Below are 13,125 nucleotides of genomic sequence, written 5' to 3' on the forward strand. Positions count from 1 at the left end.
GTATGTGTGCGCGCGTATGTGTGTGAGTGCGTGTGTGAATGTGTTTCCCTGTGAGGGAACAGCAATAACAACTGAGTCATATTCAATTTACTCATACATCAAGTCCAGAACATAGAACCACAATGTAGCAACAACACATAATAATAATCATCATCCTCACAAAGAAAGAGTATTTTTGCAGTTGTTGTTAAAAGTAGTAGTACTAGTACTCATGCTCTAGTTTAGGAGACTTGAGTGCTGTGTCACTACTACTACTACTACTACTACTACTACTACTACTATTATTATTATTATTATTATTATTATTATTATTATTATTATTATTATGTGGAAACCAGAAAAGGAATTGGTACTTAGAGATGAGAGGGGAGAGCACTAACCACTGAGCCACAATCAGTCTAGCAATATATGAAGTCCACTTGCAGAACTTAGCAACAACACATAATAATAAGCATACTGTAACAGCACTAGAACATTATTGAGTACTGCTGGTAGTACTACTACTTTTAATCACAGAAAAATCTTTCTTCACAATAATAATTATTATTCAACTTCATTAAGTTTATTGGTTGGTATATACTGTATATATATATATAATATTTATATAAATTATTTGAACAATGTAGTTGAGAACATATTGTTTCCTTACAATACTTTGAGTTGTAAAGATGGGAAGCTTTTCTTACCTTGGACCGTGCAGTGCACAGACACAACAACTAGAATCCATCGATACATCTCCGATCCCCCACCACAGTAAGTGATACACGAGGAGCAAATGAGTCGGCCGTCTATCTCTCCAGAAGCTCTGCAGATCTGTTGACTGTGTAGATTCACTTCACTTCTAAAATCATTCCAACTTCTTCTTTTTTGTTTTTTTTTTTAAACACTCAGATTAAGAAATCAGCAGAAAAGTGTGTCCCTGAAAAGAAAACAAGAAGGTGTTCAAATTAAACCATTCAGATCTCAGATGATTTAAGCGTTTTCATATCAAAACAAAAAAAAAAATGCATCCTTCAAGTTCGGGGGTCTAAGGTATGTGAGACTCCTGGTGTAAGTGCTGGCTTCCACTCTAATTAGAGATTTAGATCTGAGTCCAGTTTGTTTAAAACCACAAAGTAACAGCATTTGGAGCAGGTGGTCCAATTCAGCAGTATACCCAGCTACACATTCCTAATTAATGCAACATTATATAATCTAACATTAGCAAACCCAATTAATGGATGCAGAGATCTGGAGCAATTCATCCCAGCAGGAGACTCAAAGTAACACTAGAAGAGTGCCAGACCATCACCTGGTTCACTCCCATAGTCATTCACAGTCACACTCAAATGGGTCAATTTGGAATCTCAAATTAACACTGCAGAGCACCCTGAGTAAACACCACAAATACAAGGAGACATGGACATGGACATCCAGAGGTGGGATTAGATCCCAGGACACTGAATCCACGAGACAGCACCATACTGCTAATTAATTATCCCTACAGATTTTATTTTTATTTTTTTCTGTTTTTTTGTTTGTTTTTTCTGTCCTCCCTGGCCATTGGTCCTTACTCTTATTCTATGTTAATTAATGTTGACTTATTTTATTTTCTTACTGTGTCTTTTATTTTTCTATTCTTCATTATGTAAAGCACTTTGAGCTACTTTTTGTATGAAAATGTGCTATATAAATAAATGTTGTTGTTATTAATGATTAAGTGATAGGAAATACTCTTAAAATACATAACACTTGAGACACCTTCGCAAGGACAGCCAGAAAAAGAGTTGTGTGGGAGACCAAGAGAAGAAGACCCTGGTTTGTTTATCAGACATTAAAACATTAGAACATTTTTGACAAGAACGGGCATTTCAGACCCACAAATCTTTTCAATCCTCTATACCTATTTCTTCCAAAGTAAATTCAAGTCGAGTTTTGAAGGTCCCTAAATCTTACTGTCTACCACACAACTTGGTAACTTAATTCATGTGTCAATGGAAGAAGGTACAACTAAGAGCGTTTAGGATATTCTGGTAGCACTTTACGGACTACACCTCTGATGTCCAGGTAGCCCCAGATGCGTTACGCAACAGCGGACCAATCTGCACACCAATGAAGGTGTCCATCCATTTGATGAATTAATGTTTTACAATCACTTACTGTGTTAATTGATCCTAATGTGGTGTCATTATGTTCACCCGTTTGTCAGTAATGGACAGGATGGACATCTTTAGACAACTGTCCCCATATTGCTGTCTGCATGTTCCATAATGCTTTTCCCATCACTAATTGCAGCATAGAGTTCTCTATGTATTTGTACTTTGGAAACTTACAAATGAATAAAAATGTCAGAAATATTGCACATTGGTTGCATCATTATGGGGCTTCAGTCAAGCTTATTAAACACCAGGGAAGGAGATAGCATCTTTCAATGTTTAATTCCTCTGAACGTTTCATTAAGTCAGTTCAAGCTCATTCTAGCTGGATTAAATGTCTGACCCAGGTAAGTCAGCTTCTTTTAATTTGGTTGATTCTTAAATAACACTCAAGACAAGTCTTTCAAGCTTCTCTTCCTGCACTTGTCTTTAATGCCCACATCTCTGTATTGAACATATCACCACTCTTATTGCTGTTGAAAAGATCTTGACCTTGATTTTGATTGACATCCTTTAATCATGTACCAGACTTTCAGCCATTTTGTCAGTACTTCCCTCAGTTATTTCTATTTCCAAAACTACTTCTTGGTTATATATTACCAAAAGTATTTAAGCCCTCTATCTTGTTAAATTTGAAGGAACTGAAATGGAAGTGCTGAGGTGGGCTGTGCAGAATGGTTTTAAGGAGAGACTGAGGAATTTGGATGTCACGAGAAGGGAAAGTTAGATGGAGATTGTATGGGCATATAAGTAAGTAGAAATGAAGGAAGATGGTTGAAAGAGTTTGGTGAAGAAGATCTGTCACAGGGCGAAAGTTGAGGTAAAACAGAACAGACGCACCTTTGGGGAACTGTGAGAGAGAAGAGTAGAGGGTGGTGGATGTAGAGGATAGTCAAAGATTAAAGAGACCTATCAAAATATGCAATCTCTATTACTGGGCGGCAAATATACAGTCGATAAGAACCTGGACACAAATAGAAGAACATACACAGGCATGGACCGCAATAGAAGTAAAATCCTGCAGTACTTCTTTGTATTCCTTGCTTTGTGCACCAATAAACACACGTTATCGGCAATACACTAATAACCCAATTGTGCTCCACTCACTTAGAATCTGGAACCAATGTAGAAAGCATTTTAAGACGGAGAAGCTTCTATCTGTGGCACCCTGCAAAAGAACCACCTCTTTCAACCCTCACAAACATGTGCAGTTTTAATATCTGGAAAAAATTTGGAATTAACTTGCTTAGAGATCTTTATATAGACAACGTCTTTGCATCCTATGAACAATTACATTCCAAATTTAACATTCCAGCTACAAATTTCTTTCACTATCTTCAAATCAGGAACTTTGTTTAACAGAACCTTCCAGATTTTCCTCATCTTGCACCCTCATCCACGCTGGAAAAATTATTGCTCAATTTCAAGGAGTTAGACTCCATCTCTACAATATATAAAATCCTTTTACAATCCCTTCCTTTCAAAGATCCAAGAGGACACTGGGAAAATGATCTCTCAATTAATATATCAGAAAAGGAGTGGAAAGTAGCAATGCAGAGAATTCACTCGAGCTCCATATGTGCAAAGCATACAATTATACAACTCAAAATTATATATCGAGCACATCTGTCTCGACTAAAACTCTCCAAAATGTTTCCAGGGCATGATCCAACCTGTGAACGCTGCAAATTAGCTCCAGCCTCACTAGGTCACATGTTCTGGGCCTGCTCCAAATTAACATTATTCTGGACAAAAATTTTTAATTACCTCTCAGACAGTCTTGGACTCACAATCCCTCCTAACCCATTAACAGCCGTGTTTGGGGTTCTTCCAGAGGGTCTTAAAGTGGAGAAAGACAAACAAATTGTGATTGCATTCACTACACTGTTGGCACGCAGACTTATTCTGATAAACTGGAAGAACCCAAACTCTCCTCTTTTAATTCAGTGGGAAACTGATGTGTTATATTATTTAAAATTGGAAAAAATCAAATACTCAGTTAGAGGATCTGTGCAGACTTTTTCAAAACATGGCAGGATCTAATCAGTAATATTTTGAAATGATTTTATAAAGCACAGAGAATTTGTTGATTTAGGTATTTTTAAAAGCCTTAAATTTTACACCGTTTGGCTTGCTCTCTCTCTCAAGGGTGGGGATCGATCTGTTCTTAGCATAATTCTTTTTTTTTTTTGTAAAAACGTGATTGCTATGTATTGATTGTAATAAAATTAATAACTAAAAAAAAAAATGCAATCTCTAGCAATGTGACAGAGATAGAGAAGAAGAAAAAGAACAACAACAACAACAAGACTTCCTTCAAGACAAATAAAAGCAGTAATTTAGATTTATAAATACAAAATAGTAACATTAAATATAACCATATATTTACTTATTTACAATGAGCACACAAATAATGACAGAGGGATGATGAAGATCACCTTGAATATTGTAGAAATCTTTCTAAAAGAAGGTCAGACAAGTTGATAATGAAAGAGATGAGGATAATATTGAACACTAACGCCAAGGGGGTCATGTATGAATGGTGTGTATGCACAAATGTTTAAAAACTAAACTTGGTGTAAAGCTATGCATATTTTCACTGCAGCCTCAGACCATGCGTACGCACATTTCTGCTCGGTTTTGTAGACAGGTGGCACCCAGCGTCAGACCTGTGCTACATTTCTGTGTGGTTTCCCTTTCTTTTTTATATTTGTATCCATGACGCTGGATTTTTCATATACACCAAAATGAACTGTATATCCTTTACAAATTGAAAGCACTTGATTGTAATTAATCTGCAACAAAATAATTGTGATTGAAATACCAAAACTATTCCAACTACCATGGTTGCTTTAGTGTTGTTATAAAACATCGCAAATGGAAGAATTAGAAGAGAGCGAATATTTAGAGATCATACAGATTTCTTGTCCAATGATAATGAGTAGTTTGTAAGTCGTTTTAAATTTCCAAGAGCTATCCTCTTAGAGCTGTGTGCTGATCTGGCGCCGGCTTTACAAAGGCAGACTTTGAGGAATTGTGCTCTACCTGCTCCTTTGCAAGTTCTCTCCACCCTCAGGTTTTTAGCCACAGGAGCTTTTCAACAGGAACTTACTGACCGATCGGGTATTTCTCAGTTATCACCGAGTAGTGCCATGTAAGCTGTATGGGATGGTATTATCCACTCGTCATCCTGATAGATAAGATTCCCTTACACTGTGGTTGAAAAGGCAAACATCACAGTGCAATTTGCAGTAATGTCCATTTGTCCCAATATAATCAGAGCTGTCAATTACATGCACATTGCTATAAAGGCACCTTCAGTAAATTCATTTGCTTATGTAAACAGAAAGCATTTCCACTCTGATAATGTGATGCCCTATAGTCCACAGAAAGTGTGTCACATTGTGTAAGCATGTAGAGTCCTGCATAATGCGGCACACAATCATGGCTTGCCCATAACCTGAAGAGATGCAGTATAATGAACTTGAACCTGACCCACCAAATGATCAGCAAAATTGGACAGCGTTACTACTTCGTTTTAATGTAATTAGCAGAATGTAAAAACAGGTAATCATATGCAACATTTATTTTTTAACTAATTCTTATCATATGTGGTCAATATCACATAGTACAGCATTTATATTCTTTAATTCCTTTTCCCACATCTCTTACATCATCCGTTATTGCACTTTATGACTGCAGAACAGCATCCATCAGCACATGGCCAGTTGGTCGGCCAGTGGCTTCTAAGGCACGGGTGTGTGTTAAGCCTGTGCCTGAAGATGTGCTCGCCAAAGCAGAACCATCACTGCATGGATTCACCTCTCCAGCACAGGAGTCAACTTTTGTAATACTGTCTGAAAAAGAATAAACAGCAACACCACATCTGCTGCCTGCTTGTTTGTCTTATTTAACATGCAAATTATTTACACTTGATTCACACTTCGTTTTTATTTTTCGCACTGTGCGACTTTCTGAACTTGTACTTTTGAGTGCATCTGTCATGCTGTGCCATTCCATCAGTTTCTTTTTATTGCTTATACCACTGCTTAATCCACCAAACAACCCATTTTCTCTTGCCTCCACTTCACTGAGCAGGACATCCATCTCACATTCACTGAAATTCTACTTTTTTACACATGCTTTTATCATTGTCTTTTAACAAAACACTGAACGGAAGAGGTAATTTATATTGATTTGCATACTCAAATACACAGAATTCTGGGAGGAGTTGGGGTGGAGCAATAGGCGCATGCATGTGTGTTAAAAATCACATTTATTGGGATTTATAAAGGGAAAGTGCGTAGAACTTTGCTTACGCACAGTTTTATGCATTTGATTTTTTTTTTTGTGCATATGCATATTTATGGTTTTGTCCATATGCTATGTTTTAGTGTGAATTCCACACATGGTGTTATACATGAGGCCCAAGGTCTGGTGACAAGTTTAGATCACAGCATGTCTGGACAAACAAAATCATGAAGAAATTACACACAGACATTCTGCAACACACAGAAAATGACCGGTTCTGTCTGAGAATGAGGAACAAGTCAATGGATCCATCAATATGAGAAGGCAGCTAATTATTGAGACACCATTCCGTATGTGCTATGATTGAACTTGAGAGTAATGATAGGAATCACCTTACAAGGGAGATTTTAACAAGAAAACGCAGAGAACAGCAAACCAGGGGATGAACATACAGTACATATTTAAGGATTTAATAAAAAGAACTTGCAAAGGTCAAAATTATCAGAAACAAAAAAAAAAAAGAAACAAAGAAGAAAACTATCATTGAAAGTCAAATCAGATAACAAAAATCAGAACTCAAAACACAGTGCATGGAATAAAAACCAAAACTAGAAAATCAGAAGTTCCTAACCAAAAGATTATTTAGCAAAAAAATAGTCTGTATAAACAATATGACCACGGCTGTACTTCTTTAAACACAAAACTGACTGCTATAACTACTTTTTATTTAAAATTAATTCAGGTCAAGTCAAGTTGGGGAGTATGCACTGGTACAGCGCGTTGCCGCACTCACTACATGACGAAGCAACTCAGGATCCCGGTTGGCAACCCCCCAAACAGACACATGGTCCAGTCCCATCCTCCAGAAATGACCCTCTATCTGCAGCAGCCAGGTGTTACGTGGGCGACCCCTTGGCCTGGTCCAGCCACTCGGGTCCCCAACAATCAGGATCTTACAAGCTGGATTGCCCTCAGGGAAATGCGCCACATGGCTGTAGTGCCGTAACTGACACTCCCACACAATGCAGGTAATGTGCCTCATTCGGGACTCCATTAGCAGCACAAAGTCAAACCAGTGGTACCCAAGGATTTTCCAGAGAGACACAGGACCAAAGGAGTCCAGTCTTTGTCTCAGATCAATGGATAGCATCTATGTCTCGCAACCATATAGCAAGACAGGAAGCACCAGGACTCTAAAGACTTGGGCCTTCGTCCTTTTGCTGAGATATCAGGAGTGCCACACACCCCTTTCCAGTGATCTCATGACCCCCCATGCTCTCCCAATCTGTCTACTGACTTCACAGGAAGAGTCGCAAGAGACATGAATGTCACTGCCAAGGTAAGTAAACCTCTTGACAAGGTCAACACTCTCTCCACAGACAGACACACACTGCTGATGGCTGTGCACAAGAGGTCATTAAAGGCCTGGATCTTGGTTTTTATCCAGGATATTCGCAAGTCCAGACACTCAGAGTCAGTCTCTCAAGTGCCCCAATCAGACCCTCCATTGACTCTGCGAAGATCACAGCATGTAATAGATCAATACTCAACATATAGCATTAGTGTTTTGTGTTTAGTGTAGACAAATTACTTCAATTTTTGTCAATGATCCAGTGAAGATCTAATGATCTTCTCTAGGTATGGGTTTGGATCCCACCACTGCCTTTGGATATCTTGTGGCATTATCACACACCACCAAGACGTATTTGTGCCCAGAAATACTTCTTTCTAAAGGACCTACTGTATTATGTTCATTGAGATCTGAGAAAATGGTTCCTCAATAACTGGTAATTGGACTAATGGTGCTTGGTCTCCCTCTTTTACTGACCCTTCTAACCAATCCATGTCCCAAAGTTATGCATCCGGTTTACTGACATCTCTCATTAGCTTGTACTTTGGCAGCTCTGTGTTGGGATCAGAAAATGTGATTCCATTTAATCTCATTCTTAGACCTGCTTAATCCAATTTAGTGTTACAGGAGGTTAGAGCCTATCCAGGCGGCATGAGGTGTAAGGCAGGAAACAATTTTTGACAGTATGCCAGGCCAGGCATGTGCTTACATTTACTTATTTGGCTGACACCTTCATTCAAGGCAACTTACAACATTTATGATACAATTGGTTACATTTCTTTCTATTTTTTATTTGTTTTTTCCAATTGGATCATAGGCAGGTCAAGTGACTTGCTCATTGTCACACAGTGTCAGTAGAAGGACTGGAACCCACAACCTCATGGTGTTAAGTCCAAAGCCTTAACCACTATACCACACTGCCTGCCCTAAAATGCATGTATTTATAAATGTGAGAGAAAAAACTGTAGTACTTAGAATAAAGCTAAAACAGAGAATGTGAAAGCTCTACATGAACAACATCTAGGTATATAATGGAAGAAAAGATCCATTACACAGCAGGGCTGTCTACATGCTGTGAACAACATGTTTGATTTGTAATTTTAAATTGTGAAGCAGTGATGTAAATCAAGGAAAAATGTGTCTTTCTCCCAAAAATTATGGCGGGCACTGTATATGGTACAATGTAAACCTTCTGGGGTGACATGATGTCTATTGTAGAAGCATGTCTTCTGCCCTAATGGGATTGATTTCAAGGTACACTAGTTAAAGTTGTCTATTTTCATACTCCCCAAATGCAACTCCTCATTCCCTTCCACACTAATAATTTTGACCCTTCCAGTCTTCAAAAAATATAGCAAGAAGAAATGCCAACATACGTACAATAAATGAGCAGAGAGTGACTGATGCACACGTGTGTAGCAGAAGTACAACGGCATCAGTACTCTTGTCCTTTCGATCCAGTTTGTCTATAATGAAGAGTCAAATTTTCTCACAGATCTCATGTTTTATTTACTGAACGCAGTGAACTTACTTATGCATTTAGCTTCCTGCTGCATACTTGCGAAATCAGAATGAGGCCATTGTGGAGAAACCAATGAACCTGACCTGCTTGGAGGAAGCAAGAGATACGTGAGATAATGTGAAAACTCCACAGAGTACATGTGGCAATTTTATTCTAGGTCATTGATAATCATAGTGTGATTCTTTCCCATCAACCTAACCCTAACCCTACACTAACCCTTTCTTTTTTTCTTTCTTAGCATTAAAGCCATCTGTTTTTCAAGCTCACATCTAAAAAAAAAAGTCCTCAAACTTTATTCATTATAAACAAGTGATCAGCATACGACATAGAGAAATGCTGTATGCCTATGCTGAAGATGCTTTGTCTCATTTCACTATTCTCACCAATAATAGTGGTGGCAGAAGTCATAAGAGTGTTGCCACCTGTATAGAGTACAATGAAATTCTCACTTGAATGTCCAACCACCATACAACATGCCACCACTCTACATGATATAGAATAATGTATTGAAATACAAATTGGTCTGTTTAAACCAAACCCATGTGTGTGAGGCCCTAAGCATAGCTTTCCAATTTCATTTGGTGACATTCTCATTATTTACTGGCAAAAGCATCACAATAAGAGCTTGAACTTATTTTAAGGAAGAAAAGATAAAAGTCCTGATGATTCAGCTTATCATTGCAGTGCAGCCTATAATGACTCTGCTGGGTGGCAGCTATGGCCGGATTTACCATCAGAGTGATCTAGATGCACACCCTGGTGTCCTACTCACTTTGGGGCATTAGCTTATGTATGAACGAAGAGCTGAGTCTTTTCAGTTTAAGTAAAGAGAGATTAAGAGAACACATGACTGAAGTGTTTAACATTATGAAGGGAATTAGTCCAGTGGATGGAGACTGGGACTCTAAAATGAGTTCATCAAGAACACAGGAACACATTTGGAAACTTGTTAAGGGTAAATTTTGCAAACACATTAGGAAGTTTTTCTTTATACAGAGAACCATAGACACATGTAATAAGTGACCAACTAAGATTCTCATAGGTTAAGGGAGATGGACGTCTGAGGTGGAACTTGGTGGTGTTATTTTTTTTTATTTACTTTTTTTAAATCATCCTGAGGTATCCAGTGTTTACTCAACCCAAGGGGGTTCAATTACATTATATGCAAGCATATGTAAACATGAGTGGCAGAAAAAATGCTCAGAAAGAAATGTAAAAGACAGCTAAAGCTCCATCCAAGCCTAAACAGGCACAAAGTTTAAGTTGAAGGTATGGCCTGCAGGAGACTGACCTGGGACAGATAGGCAAAATCAAAGATTTTCCTGGACCTGACGCTGCTGCATCGTCTCCAGCCGAGAGTGAAAGTGACAGCGAATATGAAAGCGAGTTGGGCCAGGAGAACTTGTTGATTCCAGATGATTAATTGAAACGGAAAATAGCCTCATCTTCTGTGTTGTCAGCTACCCCTTGCAAATTGGCAACACCGTCTTCAACTGGGCTTGCTACTTCACCCACAAAGCATGAAAAAAACCAAAACCATTTGTCTGAGCTGAAGGTAATGGTTATTGCTCTTGGAGGGGGACATAAAGGAACTGAAGAATAATATAAAGAAGGATATAAATAATATAAGGAAAATTGACATAAATGATATAAGGAAACAAATAGAGCACATATACAAGACAAACAAGAACTGCTTCAGGATATTAAAGACCAGGAAAAATGTTTAAGTAATCGCTTTGTGGCAACCTTTAAAGGTAGGCAAGAAAAAATTGAGGGAAAAGTACAAGAAAATGTGTCTAGTCTAGTTTGAGAATAAACTTAGAGCACTTGGGCTCCGGTTGAAGATGTTAAGCAAGCATTCACGACTCGTATTGAAATAGCTGAACAACTCTCATCTACTGCATATCAGAATTGAAGGTCTCCCTGAAAATCGTGAAAGTCCAAACCCAGTGAAATTCATAGCTGAACTATTCTCTAAAATAATTGGAGAGGACTTCAAATCAGACACCGAGATAGCAGCAGCTTATCGCATATGAGGATCGAATACTTCAAAACCTAGGACTCTCATCGTGCGTTTTGAAAAATTACAATTTTAATTACATAAAATATTACTTCTCAGGCAGAAACAAGAGATTATATTTGAAAATAACCATGTTTGTAATATTTCCTAATTTTTAACCCTCAACATCTGCTAAACATGCTGCATTTTACAACATTAAACAGCACTTACGGAAAGTCGAGATCAGGTAAAACCTCTTGTATCCTGCCAAACTGAAAGTGGACATTAAAGGCAAGCTCTACATTTTTACTTCTATGAAGCAAGCAGAAAAAGAGTTAAGAAAACTGATCCCGAGACTTTTTTGAAAGATTGTGAGTCTCGTCCGGTCTTGGCATGACAAAGAAGATCCTATTTCCTTCTCTGCCACTTTTTGTTTATGTTTTAATTACAATTATGGGTGTATATGTATGTATGTGCATTTTTATTTTCAGGAGACTGTTTAACATCATACCCTTGGTTTATTGTATTATGGCTTACTATGCTTATCCAGGGCTACTATTTAACATCTTTCCCTGAGTTTACTCTCTCAGGACTGTTTAAGATTATATTTTATGCTTACAGTATTTGGACTGTATTGTCAATTGGTATCTCTATTTTAATTCTTATACACCGCTGCTGGGGGTTTGTTTTGTTTTGGATGTGCTCTGTCTGAGGTATGTTTCAGAGAACTTTGATTTTGTGAAGTGTGGTCTAGCCTCACGTGGGGAGGAAAAATGGGGGAGGGGGACTGTGGGGGGGGAGAGAAAGAAAGAAAGCTATTTCTAATCTATCCTTTTAGTCCTTATAATTATAAGTGGCAAAGTAACAATATGGGAATAACTCCTGTAAAAATTGGAAATTAAGGTCAAAGCTGTCTTATGTAATGATGTACAATCTTAAATTAAGGCTACAAAATGACAACAAAAGTTCAGAAGCAATGTCTCCATGACCAAACAGTTAACTTTGTGAGCTGGAATGTTAAAGGTCTCTATCATGAATTAAAGAGAAAGAAAGTATTCTCTCACCTAACAGGTCTACCCACTCATTAAGCAAGGATCAGTTTTGACTGCACAGAGACTGGACTAGCCAAATATTCCATTCCAGTTTTACAAAGAAAACTAGAGGTGTGGAAATTCTTATACATAGAACAATCTCATTTTTAGTATCTGATCCTGAATGGAGATATGTGATTGTCATGAGTAATTTATTTAACTGTAAAGTGATTTTGATAAATATCTCCATACCCAATGTGGATGATAGGGACTTCATCCCAAACATATTTGCATCCATTCCCAATGCGATCACTCATAAAATTATAATGGCAGTGGACTTTAATTGTGTTTAAAATCCAAACCTAGATAGATCTCCTGCCACAGGGTTGATGACCTCTAACACTGGAAAACAATTACACAGTTTGTAACTGATCACAACTTATCAGACCCCTGGAGGTTTCTGAACCCCAACTCAAGAGCATATTCCTTCAACTCATCAGTGCATCACTGTTACTCAAGAATTGATTAATTCTATATAGATAACATTTTTTGCCTACAATTAAAGGTTGTAAATATGACGCTGTTGTTATCACCAACCATGCCCCTTTGATCATAGAGCTTAAATCACTATGCCCCACTTAACCCACTTTTATTAGCAGGCGAGAACTGCACAAAATTTCATATATTTCCCACAAAAATAAATTTTAAACCAAGAAGGTATTAGAGCTAATCAGTGAAATTACCAGAATAGATCAAGAACATGCCAGGTGTCCAAATGAGGCACTTCATAGGAAAAGACAGGCTCTGCATACAGAAGTCAATGTTTTGACAATTTG

At 37.8% G+C, this 13,125-nt stretch overlaps 1 protein-coding gene across 1 annotated transcript in view; it reads right to left on the reverse strand.

Moving 5' to 3' along the window:
- Positions 1 to 13,125, reverse strand: part of csf1ra (colony stimulating factor 1 receptor, a) — a 161,230-nt gene that overhangs the window by 115,705 nt on the left and 32,400 nt on the right. The window contains exon 2 of the mRNA XM_039773966.1: positions 687 to 919. Coding sequence (XP_039629900.1) covers positions 687 to 735 — 49 coding nt within the window. The 5' untranslated portion in view covers positions 736 to 919. The remainder of the gene's footprint in view (positions 1 to 686; positions 920 to 13,125) is intronic.

The sequence above is a fragment of the Polypterus senegalus genome, chromosome 13, assembly GCF_016835505.1.
Source record: "Polypterus senegalus isolate Bchr_013 chromosome 13, ASM1683550v1, whole genome shotgun sequence".
Taxonomy (NCBI): domain Eukaryota; kingdom Metazoa; phylum Chordata; class Cladistia; order Polypteriformes; family Polypteridae; genus Polypterus; species Polypterus senegalus.